Source organism: Bubalus bubalis, chromosome 9 (assembly GCF_019923935.1).
Source record: "Bubalus bubalis isolate 160015118507 breed Murrah chromosome 9, NDDB_SH_1, whole genome shotgun sequence".
Classification (NCBI taxonomy): domain Eukaryota; kingdom Metazoa; phylum Chordata; class Mammalia; order Artiodactyla; family Bovidae; genus Bubalus; species Bubalus bubalis.
Genome location: NC_059165.1, coordinates 102,772,692 through 102,787,035, shown reverse-complemented (window position 1 = coordinate 102,787,035; position 14,344 = coordinate 102,772,692). Strand labels below are relative to the sequence as shown.

Sequence of the window (14,344 nt, the reverse complement as noted above, 5' to 3'; positions counted from 1 at the left end):
GGCAGAAAATAGGATAAGTGAGGTAGAAGATAGAATGATGGAAATAAATGAAGCAGAGGAAAAAAGAAAAAAGAATGAAAAGAAAGGAGAACAACCTCAGAGACCTCTGGGACAATGTCAAACACCCCAACATTCAAATCATAGAAGTCCCAGAAGACAAAAAGAAAGGCCATGAGAAAATACTTGAGGAGATAATAGTTGAAAACTTCCTTAAAATGGGGAAGGAAATAGTCACACAAATCCAAGAACCCAGAGAGTCCCAAACAGGATGAACCCAAGGCAAAACACCCCAAGACACATATTAATCAAATTACCAAAGATCAAACACAAAGAACAAATATTAAAAGCAGCAAGGGAAAAGCAACAAATAACACACAAGGGGATTCCCATAAGGATGACAGCTGATCTTTCAATAGAAACTCTTCAGGCCAGAAGGGATTGGCAGGACATACTTAAAGTGATGAAAGAGGGAAAAACCCACAACCCAGATTACTGTATCCAGCAAGGATCTCATTCAAATATGAAGGAGAAATCAGAAGCCTTACAGACAAGCAAAAGCTGAGGGAATTCAGCACCACCAAACCAGCTCTTCAACAAATGCTAAAGGATCTTCTCTAGACAGGAAACACAGAAAAGGTGTATAAACTCAAACCCAAAATGACAAAGTAAATGGCAATGGGATCATACTTATCAATAATTACCTTAAATGTAAATGGGTTGAATGCCCCAACCAAAAGACAAAGACTGGCTGAATGGATACAAAAACAAGACCCCTATATATGTTGTCTAAAAGAGACCTACCTCGAACAAGGGACACATACAGACTGAAAGTGAAGGGCTGGAAAACGATATTCCATGCAAACAGAGACCAAAAGAAAGCAGGAATAGCAATACTCATATCAGATAAAATAGACTTTGAAATAAAGGCTGTGAAAAGAGACAAAGAAGAACACTACATAATGATCAAAGGATCAATCCAAGAAAAAGATATAACAATTATAAATATATATGCACCCAACATAAGAGCACCGCAATATGTAAGGCAAATGCTAACAAGTATGAAAGGGGAAATTAACAGTAACACAATAATAGTGGGAGACTTTAATACCCCACTCACACCTATGGATAGATCAACTAAACAGAAAATTAGCAAGGAAACACAAATTGTAAATGATACAATGGACCAGTTAGACCTAATTGATATCTATAGGACATTTCACCCCAAAACAATGAATTTCACCTTTTTCTCAAGTGCACATGGAACTTCTCCAGGATAAATCACATCCTGGGCCATATATCTAGCCTTGATAAATTCAAAAAACTTGAAACCATTCCACAAGCATCTTTTCTAATCACAATGCAGTAAGATTAGATGTCAATTACAGGGGAAAAAACTATTAAAAATTCCAACATACAGAGGCTAAACAACATGCTCCTGAATAACCAACAAATCACAGAAGAAATCAAAATATGCATAGAAACGAATAAAAATGAAAGCACAACAACCCAAAACCTATGGGACACTGTCAAAGCATGCTAAAGGGAAGGTTCATAGCAATACCTCAAGAAACAAGAAAAAAGTCAAATAAATAAGCTAACTCTACACCTAAAGCAACTAGAAAAGGAAGAAATGAAGAACCTCAGGGCTAGTAGAAGGAAATAAATCTTAAAAATTAGGGCAGAAATAAATGCAAAAGAAACAAAAGTTACCATAGCAAAAATCAACACAGCTAAAAACTTGTTCTTTGAGAAGATAAATAAAATTGACAAACCATTAGCCAGACTCATCAAGAAACAAGGGAGAAGAATCAAATCAACAAAATTAGAAATAAAAATGGAGAAATCACAACAAGCAGCACAGAAATACAAAGGATCATAAGAGACTACTATCAGCAACTATATGCCAATAAAATGGACAGCTTAGAAGAAGTGGACAATTTCTTGGAAAAGCATAAGTTTCCAAAACTGAACCAGGATGAAATAGAAAATCTTAGCAGACCCATCACAAGTATGGAAATAAAAACTGTAATCAGAAAACTTCCAGCAAACAAAAGCCCAGGACCAGACGGCTTCACAGCTAAATTCTACCAAAAATTTAGAGAAGAGCTAACACCTATCCTACTCAAACTCTTCCAGAAAATTGCAGAGAAAGCTGCCAAACTCATTCTATCATCATCATCACCTTAATACCAAAACCAGACAAATACGCCACAAAAAAAGAAAACTACAGGCCAATATCACTGATGAACATAGATGCAAATATCCTTAACAAAATCCTAGCAAACAAAATCCAACAACACATTAAAAAGATCATACATCATGACCAAGTGTTCTTTATCCCAGGGATGCAAGGACTCTTTAATATCCACAAATCAATCAATGTAATACACCACATTAACAAATTGAAAGATAAAAACCATATGATTATCTCTGCTTGGGGCTGGTGCACTGGGATGACCCAGAGGGAGGGTATGGGGAGGGAGGAGGGTTCAGGATGGGGAACACAGGTATACCTGTGGCGGATTCATTTCGATATTGGGCAAAACTAATACAATATTGTAAAGTTTAAAAATAAAATAAAATTTTAAAAAAACCATATGATTATCTCAATAGATGCAGAGAAAGCCTTTGACAAAATTCAACATCCATTTATGATAAAAACCCTCCAGAGCAGGAATAGAAGGAACATACCTCAACATAATAAAAGCTATATATGACAAACCCTCAGCAAACATTATCCTCAATGGCGAAAAATTGAAACCATTTCCCCTAAAGTCAGGAACAAGACAGGGGTGCCCACTCTCACCACAACTATTCAACATAGTTTTAGAAGTTTTAGCCCCAGCAATCAGAGAAGAAAAATAAATAAAAGGAATCCAGATTGGAAAAGAAGTAAAACTCACTGTTGGCAGATGACATGATCCTCTATATAGAAAACCCTAAAGACTCCACCATAAAATTACTAGAACCAATCAATGAATATAGTAAAGTTTCAGGATATAAAATTAACACAGAGAAGTCTCTTGCATTCCTATACACTAACAATGAGAAAACAGAAAGAGAAATTAAGGAAACAATTCCATTCACCATTGCAATGAAAAGAATAACATACTTAGGAATAAATCTACCTAAAGAAACAAAAGACCTATGTATAGAAAACTATAAAACACTGGTGAAAGAAATCAAAGAGGACACAAATAGATGGAGAAATATACCATATTCATGGATAGGAAGAATTAGTATAGTGAAAATTGAGTACACTACTCAAAGCAATCTATAGATTCAATGCAATCCCTATCAAGCTACCAATGGTATTTTTCACAGAGCTAGAACAAATAATTTCACAATTTGTATGGAAATACAAAAAACCTCGAATAGCCAAAGCAATCTTGAGAAAGAATGGAACTGGAGGAATCAACCTGCCTGACTTCAGGCTATACTACAAAGCTGCAGTCATTAAGACAGTATGGTACTGGCACAGACAGAAATATAGATCAATGGACCAAAATAGAAAGCCCAGAGATAAATACACATTCCTACGGACACCTTATCTTTGACAAAGGAGGCAAGAATATACAATGGATAAAAGACAATCTCTTTAACAAGTGTTGCTGGGAAAACTGGTCAACCACTTGTAAAAGAATGAAACTAGAACACTTTCTAACACCATACACGAAAATAAATTCAAAATGGATTAAAGATCTAGACATAAGACCAGAAACTATAAAACTCCCAGAGGAAAACATAGGCAAAACACTGTCTGACATAAATCACAGCAGGATCCTCTATGACCCACCTCCCAGAATATTGGAAATAAAAGCAAAAATAAACAAATGGGACCTCAGTTCAGTTCAGTTCAGTTCAGTCGCTCAGTCATGTCTGACTCTCTGCGACCCCATGAATTGCACCACGTCAGGCCTCCCTGTCCATCACCAACTCCGGAGTTCACTCAAACTCATGTCCATCGAGTCAGCAATGCCATCCAGCCATCTCATCCTCTGTCGTCCCCTTCTCCTCCTGCCCCCAATCCCTCCCAGCATCAGAGTCTTTTCCAATGAGTCAACTCTTCACATGAGGTGGCCAAAGTACTGGAGTTGCAGCTTTAGCATCATTCCTTCCAAAGAAATCCCAGGGCTGATCTCCTTGAGAATGGACTGGTTGGATCTCCTTGCAGTCCAAGGGACTCTCAAGAGTCTTCTCCAACACCACAGTTCAAAAGCATCAATTCTTCGGTGCTCAGCTTTCTTCACAGTCCAACTCTCACATCCATATATGACCACTAGAAAAACCATAGCCTTGACTAGACGAACCTTTGTTGGCAAAGCAATGTCTCTGCTTTTCAATATGCTATCTAGGTTGGTCATAACTTTCCTTCCAAGAAGTAAGCGTCTTTTAATTTCATGGCTGCAATCACCATGGCTGCAGTGATTTTGGAGCCAAGAGAAATAAAGTCTGACACTGTTTCCCCATCTATTTCCCATGAACCGATGGGACCAGATGCCATGATCTTCGTTTTCTGAATGTTGAGCTTTAAGCCAACTTTTTCACTCTCCTCTTTGACCTTCATCAAGAGACTTTTTAGTTCCTCTTCACTTTCTGCCATAAGGGTGGTGTCATTTGCATATCTGAGGTTATTGATATTTCTCCTGGCTATCTTGATTCCAGCTTGTGCTTCTTCCAGCCCAGCGTTTCTCATGATGTCCTTTGCATGTAAGTTAAATAAGCAGGGTGACAATATACAGCCTTGACATACTCCTTTTCCTATTTGGAACCAGTCTGTTGTTCCATGTCCAGTTCTAACTGTTGCTTCCTGACTTAATTAAACTTAAAAGCTTTTGCACAATGAAGGAAACTATAAGCATGGTGAAAAGACAGCCTTCAGCCTATTATGGGAGAAAATAATAGCAAATGAAGCAACTAACGAATTAATCTCAAAAATATACAAGCAACTCCTACAGCTCAATTCCAGAAAAATAAACAACCCAATCGAAATAGGGCCAAAGAACTGAACAGACATTTTTCCAAAGAAGACATACAGATGGCTAACAAACACATGAAAAGATGCTCAGCATCACTCATTATCAGAAAAATGCAAATCAAAACCACAATGAGGCACCATCTCATGCCGGTCAGAGTGGCAGCTATCAAAAAGTCTACAAACAATAAATGCTGGAGAGGGTGTGGAGAAAAGAGAACCCTCTTACACTGTTGGTGGGAATGCAAACTAGTACAGCCACTATGGAGAGCAATGTGGAGATTCCTTAAAAAACTGGAAATAGAACTGCCATATGACCCAGCAATCCCACTGCTGGGCATACACACCAAGGAAACCAGAATTGAAAGAGACACGTGTACCCCAATGTTCATCACAGCACTGTTTATAATAGCCAAGATGTGGAAGCAACCTAGATGTCCATCGGCAGACAAATGGATAAGAAAGCTGTGGTACATATACACAATGGCGTATTACTCAGCCATTAAAAAGAATACATTTGAATCAGTTCTAATGAGGTGGATGAAACTGGAGCCTATTATACAGAGTGAAGTAAGTCAGAATGAAAAACACCAATACAGTATACTAATGCATATATATATGGAATTTAGAAAGATGGTAACAATTACACTATATGCAAGACAGCAAAGAGACACAGATGTATAGAACAGACTTTTGGACTCTGTGGGAGAAGGTGAGGGTGGGATGATTTGAGAGAATAGCATTGAAACATGTATATTATAATATGTGAAACAGATCACCAGTCCAGGTTCGATGCATGAGACAAGGTGCTCAGGGCTGGTGCACTGGGATGACCCTGAGGGATTGGATGAGGAGGGAGGGGTGGGGGGGTTCAGGATGGGGAAGACATGTATACCCATGGCTAATTCATGTCGATGTATGGCAAAACCCACTACAATATTGTAATTAGCCTACAATTAAAATTTTAAAAAAATTTTTTAAAGAAAAATCCCTGGAATAGACTCTTACATGGGAATCAGAGAAAAGAAGAAAAGAGAGAAATTAGAGTCTTTTCAGGAAAAATGCAACTTCAGGCAGAAAAGTAAGAGAGAGGAAAAAGAGTTCATATACTGAGTATATATTGGGTGGCATCTGTTCTACACATATTATCAAAGTACTCCAAATAGCACTGTGGGGAGGAGATTCCCCATCCCATCCCCAATTTATAGAGGAGAAAAATGATATTCATAAAAGGAAATTGATTCTATTAAAGTGACATAGCAAGTTAGTAGGGACATTAATGTGGATGATCAGATCTTTCTGCCCCAAAGGCCTATAAACTTTCACCTGCTGTTCAGACTAGGTATCAGGCCCTGCCTCTGGGCTCTGCTCCTATTCCCACTGAGCAATAATTATAGAATCAACAAAAAAAGGTCTTTCCTGGTTCCCACCTGGAGAGCAGAGACAGTGGGAAGGGTTCAGGAGCACACCATGAGGACTTGCACTCACCATTCAATCTCTTTAGGCTCGCGGTCCCTCAGGAGCTCTTGTACCTCCTGACGGCAGCGCTCCTGGTATTCTGGGTACTTTGCCAGGTTGTACAGGATCCAGGAGAGGCCACTGGCTGTGGTGTCATGGCCTGAGGGGCAGCCAGACAGGCTTGGGTCTCTGGGATACTTCAGCACCAAAGGGTGGACCATGCCAAGCCACCCTTTCCCACCTCCCCACAAAGAAGATGGGAAGGATAGGCAAGATGGGGTGATCCAGCACCCGCCAAGTCCCTGGGATGAAGAGACCCCTGCCCATTCTCTAGCCCCACACTGGGACCCTCACCCTCAAACATGAAGGTGTCAGCTTCAGCTCGGATATCTTCGTCCGACAATCCCTTCCCATCTTCATCCTGAACAGAAAGCAAGATCCCCAGAGTCACACCAGCTCTGAAGACACCTGAGCCTAACCTGAGATTGTCCCTGAAGCTCCATTATCCAAGCAGGATCCTTCCCTCTTCAACTCCATAGCCCACTCCACTCCAGGGGACTCCTCCCTGGTCTCCTGCCTCCTCTTTACTCCTTCCAGGCAGCCTTCTACACAGTCACACCTGAAACTTCTCTCTGACCTGCCCCTCCCTTCCTCAAGCATCCTCTATGACTCCCTAGCACTCTCTGGATCAAGTCCAAGTTCTTTAATCAGACCTTTGAAACCAAGATCCAGTCTACCTCTTGAATTGAAATCCCAGAGAAGCCCACCTTGAGGCTTTCTGGGTGGCTTAGCAGTAAAGAATCTGCCTGCAGTGCAGAAGCTGCAGGAGACATGGATTGATTTCTGGGTTGGGAAGATCCCCTATAGGAGGGCATGGCAACCCACTCCAGCGTTCTTGCCTGGAGTATCCCATGGACAGAAGAACCTGGTGGGCTACAGTCGATAGGGTCACAAAGAGTTGTACATGACTGAAGTGATTTAGCATGCACGCACGCACACAGGAAGCCTACCTTGGCCAGAAGGAGCACATCGATGAAGTCCAAAGTCTTGGCCTTAGTCTTGGTTTTGAGGAATTCTTGGGAACCCTGACTGATTAGAGTACGACGCCTCTTCTGGATGACAGCATCTGTGAAGTCGTGCACCAGGCGGCAGGCCCTGTAGAAGCGCTGCCCATTGTGGGTGAGGTAGTACAGGAAGTCCACGTGCAGGAAGATGTGCTGAATTCGTTTCGTCACCAGGGCACTGAGCTCTAAGATGGCGGCAATATATTCGCTGGGTTTCCTACAGGGTCAGACCAGAGAAAGCCTTAAGAAGCAGTACTGTGGGACTTCCCTGGTGGTCCAGTGGCTAGGGCTTTAATGCTTCCACTGCAAGGGGCACAGGTTGGATCCCCGGTTGAGGAACTAAGATCCCACAAGCTACATGGCATGGCCAAAAAAAAGAAGTACTGTATATCTGTGGGCCATCTCTTCTTAGAAACTCCGATTCCTAATAGGGAGTCTTGGGAACCCTGATAGGAGATATCAATAGCTGTGTGCTTCTGGATTTCAGATGTTTTAAGCTATTGCCTCCTTTCATGATCTCATACTGCAGGAGCACTTCTGGTCAGTTACCCAGGACCACATCCCATTCAATCACATTTCTCTTTCTGACCCCCATCTCTGTGAGCTCCTCATGTCCTGGACATCAGGGCAGGGCATGGGAATCACCCTCATCTCCCCTCCCTCCCACACAATATCTGGGCCTGCCAATGTCTTTCTCAGTTTCCCCCAAATCTGCCCCATTTTCTCCACCAAGCTCAAACTTCCTCCCCTCTGTGGTCTCCTTATATCCCGTGTCTACACAATAATCAGTCTTCTCTCCAGTCATATGTCCAAGTCAACTTTGACCAAGATCCTCATGTACCCAAACATCTTCCATGGCTCCCAGGAAACCTCAGGATGAAGTTCATATCCTCTTTGTCTGGCTTCAGAATGTCCTGAAGATAGAACTCTGCCCATTCCTCCAACCTCAAGATGTCTCCCCCAAGCTACACAGGCTCTGTTCATCCTGGCCTCATGGCCTTTATCAAACATTTCTGCCTACCTGCAAGAATCGCTCCTTCTCTTTCCCTTCCCTGTCCTTCAGTGTCCAGCTCTGACCTACTTCCTCCAAGAAGATCCCTTCTGTTTACCTTGGTCAGTCCTCCCTGACCCATCTACTCCCATGGATCTATGCCTCATGCTCCCCAGGCCCTGGGCTGAGACTCACTCCTGGCAATTGCCGTCATAACTGAAGACACATTTCTGCAGACTGTCCAGGGTCATGAGGCTGATGTGTTCAAACATGTCCAGACGAGTGCTGCCCTCCAAGGCCAGGCGTTGCCACTTGGCCTGGACACAAAAGAGAGCAAGGTTAGGGCTGGGACTTCCCACTCGAGTCCCTGCCCAATCCCAACCACCTGGCTGAATTCCCTGAGACCCAGCCTTTTGGTCCTGTGCTCCAAACACCCATCCCCAGGGAAGACCAGGCTTGAGTGAGAGTGGAATCCCCTACTATCAAGACATGAAGACCCTACGGCTGGGCGTCAGGAGACCTGGGCTCAAGGTCCAGCTCTGCCTCTTCTGTTCTGTGTGCCCTCGGTTAACTCATTGCTTTCCATTTTGCTTTTCCACTACCCAATTTTTAGTAGCAGTTAGGATGACCTGTTCAAACTACCTTGCAATTACACTCATTTCACATGCTAGCAAGGTTATGCTCAAAATTCAAGCTAGGTTCCAACAGTATATGAACCAGTATATGAACTTCCAAAAGTACAAGTTGGATTTAGAAAAGGCAAAGGAACCAGAGGTCAAATTGCCAACATTCGTTGGATCATAGAGAAAGCAAAAGGATTCCAGAAAAACGTCTAATTCTGCTCCATTGACTACACGAAAGCCTTTGACCAGGTGGATCATGACAAACTGGAAAACTCTTAAAGAGATGGGAATGCCAGACTACCTTACCTGATGCTTGAAAAACCTGTATGCAGGTTAAGAAGCAATAGAACTGGACATGGAACAATGGACTGGTTCAAAATTGGCAAAGGAGTACAACAGGCTGCATATTGTCACACTATTTATTTAATTTATATACAGAGTACATCATGCAAAATACCAGGCTGGATGAATCACTAGCTAGAATCAAGATTGACAGGAGAAATATCAACAATCTCAGATATGCAGATGATACCACTCTAATGGCAGAAAGCAAAGAGGAACTAAAGAGCCTCTTGATGAAGGTGGAAGAGGAGAGTGAAAAGCTGTCTTGAAACTCAACATTCAAAAAACTAAGATCATGACATTCAGTCCCATGACTTCATGGCAAATAGATGGGAAAAAGGTCAAAATAGTGACAAATTTTATTTTCCTGGACACCAAAATCATTGTGGATGGTGACTGCAGCGGTGAAATTAAAAGACACTTGCTCCTTGGAAGAAAAGCTCTGACAAACCTAGACAGTGTGTCAAGAAGCAGAGACATCACTTTGCTGACAAAAGCCCGTATAGTCAGAGCTATGTTTTTTCCTGTCAATTCAGTTCAGCCGCTCAGTCGTGTCTGACTCTTTGTGACCCCATGAACCGCAGCATGCCAGGCCTCCCTGTCCATCACCAACTCCCGGAGTTTACCCAAACTCATCTCCATTGAGTCGGTGATGCCACCCAACCATCTCATCCTCTGTCGTCCCCTTTTCCTCCTGTCTTCAATCTTTCCCAACATCAGGGTCTTTTCAAATGAGTCAGCTCTTTGCATCAGGTGGCCAAAATATTGGAGTTTCAGCTTCAATATCAGTCCTTCCAATGAACACCCAGGACTGATTTCCTTTAGGATGGACTGATTGGATCTCCTTGCAGTCCAAGGTACTCTCAAGAGTCTTCTCCAACACCACAGTTCAAAAGCATCAATTCTTCTGTGCTCAGCTTTCTTTATAGTCCAACTCTCACATCTATACATGACCACTGGAAAAAACCATAGCCTTGACTAGACGGACCTTTGTTGGCAAAGTAATGTCTCTGCTTTTTAATATGCTATCTAGGTTGGTCATAACTTTCCTTCCAAGGAGTAAGCGTCTTTTAATTTCTGCAAATTTAATTTAATTTGCAGATGGAGGCTGCAATCACCATCTGCAGTGATTTTGGAGTCCAAAAAAAAAATAAAGTCATCCACTGTTTCCCCATCTATTTGCCATGAAGTGATGGGACCAGATGCCATGATCTTAGTTTTCTGAATGTTGAGCTTTAAGCCAACTTTTTCACTCTCCTCTTTCACTTTCATTAAGAGGCTCTTTAGTTCTTCTTCACTTTCTGCCATAAGGGTGGTGTCACCTGCGTATCTGAGATTATTGATATTGCTCCTGGCAGTCTTGATTCCAACCTGTGCTTCATCCAGCCCAGCGTTTCTCATGATGTACTCTGCATATAAGTTAAATAAGCAGAGTGACAATATACAGCCTTGACGTACTCTTTTTCCTATTTGGAACCACTCTGTTGTTCCATGTCCAGTTCTAACTGTTGCTTCCTGACCTGCATATAGGTTTCTCAAGTAGTCATGTACAAATTTGAGAATTGTACCATAAAGAAGTCTGAGGGCCAAAGAACTGATGCTTTCAAATTGTGGTGCTGGAGAAGACTCTTGAGAGTCCCTTAGACTGCAAGGAGATCAAACTCATCAATCTTAAAGGAAATCAACCTGAATATTTATTGGAAGGACTGATGCTGAAGCTGAAGCTCCAAAACTTTGGCCACCTGATGTGAATAGCTGACTCATTGGAAAAGACCCTGATGCTGGGAAAGATTGTGGGCAAGAGGAGAAGGGATTGACAGAGGATAAGATGGTAGGATGGCCTCACTGACTCAATGGACATGAGTTTGAGCAAACTCCAGGAGATAGGAAAGGACAGGACAGCCTGGTATGCTGCAACCCATGAGGCTAGAAAGAGTCAGACCCAACTTATCGACTGAACAACAACAAAGATGACCTGTATTGGTGTTGCACAAACCAAGTTAGAATACCTGCCTCACTACACATAGCTCACTTACTAATGAGCTATCTTGGGCAATCTCCCTAACCTCTCTAACCTTCCATTTCATTATCCTTAAAGTGGCAATTATAATCATCTCTACCTCATAGGATTGTGAAAATAAATTAGACAACACATGCCATGGACCTGGCTCACTGTTCCATTTCCTTCTCCAGGGGATCTCCCTGACCCAAGAATTGAACACATGCCTTCCATATTGCAGGCAGACTGTTTACCCTCTGAGCCACTAAGGAAGGCCCTTCTGATACACAATAAGTGTTAAATAACTTTTAACTATCATCATCATCTTCATCACTATCATAGTGAAAGGCAACTGCAAACGGGTCCCATTTCTTCATCCTTCCCTTCACCTTCACTCTTTGCAATGAGATTTCACAGCTCTTTCATTAAGAGGAGCAACCTCTTTCTCCACCTGTTGAATCTGGACTGAGCTGGGACTTGCTTCAGTTAACAGGAGGTGGTGTGCTAGTTTCCAAACTAGGTTTCAAGAGATATTGCATGTTTCTGCTCATTCTCTTGGAGCCCAGCCTCCACCATGCAGTCAAGCTCAGGTAATGAGAGCTACCAGAAGATGAGAGACAAATGCAGGAGTCCATTGTCCCACCAAGGCTATCCTAAACCAGCTGACAGCTAGCCAAGCTCCAAATACATGCCAAAGCTAAATCCAGAACAGCAGAGCTATCTACATAACCCACCCATGACCACAAATGCATGGCATGATTCCAACCAGGATGAGAATGACTCAACTGATATATCATCTCATGAACAATATAAACACTAATTCTTTCAAGTCCATGGGTTTTAAGGTGGTATGCAGAAAGTTTTAAGGTGGTGCAGAAAGAACTACTATGCAATGTTCATCATTTCTGTCCTGAATTTACAGAGCTTCCATGAAGCACACTAGCATCTAAAACTTTCTGAGTACCTAATGTGTGCCAGGAACCTGATTCCATTACGTCATCTTGACCACCCTTTTGTTGTTGTTGTTCAGTTGCTAAGTCGTGTCTGACTCTTTGCAACCCCATGGACTGCAGCACACCAGGATTCCCTGTCCTTCACTACCTCCTGGAGTTTGCTCAAATTCATGTCCATTGACTCAGTGATGCTATCTCACCATCTCATCCTCTGCCACCTTTATCTCCTTTTGCCTTCAATCTTTCCCAGCATCACAATCTTTAAAAAGGGGTGGCTTAAATGGTAAAAATCTGCTTGCAATGCAAGAGACCCTGGTTCGATTCCTGGGTTGGGAAGATCCCCTGGAGAAAGGATAGGCTACCCACTCCAGTATTCTTGGGCTTCTCTAGTGGCTCAGCTGGCAAAGAATCTGCCTTCAATGTGGGAGACCTGGGTTTGATCCCTGGGTTGGGAAGATCCTTTGGAGAAGGGAAAGGCTACCTACTCCAGAATTCTGTCCTGCAGAATTCCATGGACTGTATAGTCCATGGGGTCGCAAAGAGTAGGACACGACTAAGCGACTTTCACTTTCACTTTCATCCCAGTTTTACAGATGAGGAAATTGAGGCTTAGAGAGGAAAATCAGTGACCCCCCAAAGCCATCCAGCTGAATCAGGATTCCAGACCATATGTGTTTAAGCCCATTCCCCCTTTCCCAATGCTCCAGCTGGGACCCTGGGTTCAAGAGACTCACGTGCATGATGTCTGTGCTCTTGTTGAAAATCTTCATATAGGGCTTCAAAATCTCGAAGTGGAAGGCAGGTGTCAGCAGGCGACGGTGGCTGCTCCACTTGTCACCAGCACTCAGCAGGAGCCCATCCCCTAGCAGAGACAGCCACAGGGAGTGAGCAAAGGAACCTTTCCCAGGGCCCCCAAGATCATCCCCTTCACTCACAGTTACTCACCCAGCCAGGGCTTCAGGAAGCTGTAGAAAAACATATCCTTGGGTATGATGGTGGCTGACACAAGAAATAGAACATCAGGGACCATGGTGGATGGTGGGGGGTAGTAATAACATTTGGTGGGGGCTGGAGGCTCCCAGGAAGGGGTCTGAATTTTCCAAGCTCAGCATAGCAGGAATGGGGCCAAGAGTAGAGGAAGCTTGGAGGAGGTAGGAGGTGGGGGTGGGGGAGAAGGGGGACCAGACCAGGCTGCAGCACAGAGTGGACCCCATCAACACAACCCTATGTGCTTAGACACACTCCAACGTGACACAGCACGTCCCAGCACACCTGGACATGGCTCCTACATGGTTCAGCATATCCTAAATCCCCAAGCACAGCACAGCACTCTACAAAATGCACTTTTAAGCACCAAGGACATCATGCTTGCCCCAGCACTCTCTGACCTCTCCTGGAACATCTGACATGGTGGACCAATAGTGTTGATCTTCCACCACCCAAAACTGAAAAAAGACTTCGGCAACCAGAGAGAACTGGAGACTTTCCCAGAGTCATTCAGCAGGTCTCTGTCAATGCTGTCCGTTCTCCTGCTCAACCTGGTCTGTCCAGGAGTGGGAAGGGCTTGGGAGCAGGGGCCAGGGAAGAGGCTGGGAGGGGGTGCTCCTGGGAGAGATACCTGATGCCTGGAGCAGAGGGGCAACGAAGTTAGGGTGAACAAGCCGCAGGATGGGGAAGAAGGGCCCCATCCACCAGAGGTGGACGTCGCGAAAGTAGTGGCCCAGCTCCTCCACCAGCCGCATGCCCTCCTCATTGCTTTGCGCCTGGGAACAGGTGGGGTTGAGACCAGGCTTGACAGGAAGCACCAGAAGCTACACCCTCCTGCTTCATCCCCCTACCCACCACACCCACTCACCCCCTTATCCTCTTCTACCTGCATTGTTGACCTATACTCTCTCCATCTGAGTCAGCTTTTCTCTCTTGCTCTTTGTCTTTTTTC

At 43.5% G+C, this 14,344-nt stretch overlaps 1 protein-coding gene across 3 annotated transcripts in view; it reads right to left on the bottom strand.

Annotated features, from left to right (window-relative positions):
• Positions 1–14,344, bottom strand: part of LOC102414504 (cytochrome P450 4F6) — a 34,537-nt gene that overhangs the window by 11,543 nt on the left and 8,650 nt on the right. For all 3 annotated transcript variants that reach the window (XM_006047682.3, XM_006047683.3, XM_044948271.1), the window contains exons 3-9: positions 14,024–14,168; positions 13,351–13,404; positions 13,140–13,267; positions 8,684–8,805; positions 7,444–7,714; positions 6,788–6,854; positions 6,464–6,593 (exon numbers count right to left, since the gene is read on the bottom strand). In XM_006047682.3, the coding sequence (XP_006047744.2) occupies positions 6,464–6,593; positions 6,788–6,854; positions 7,444–7,714; positions 8,684–8,805; positions 13,140–13,267; positions 13,351–13,404; positions 14,024–14,168 (917 nt within the window). The remainder of the gene's footprint in view (positions 1–6,463; positions 6,594–6,787; positions 6,855–7,443; positions 7,715–8,683; positions 8,806–13,139; positions 13,268–13,350; positions 13,405–14,023; positions 14,169–14,344) is intronic.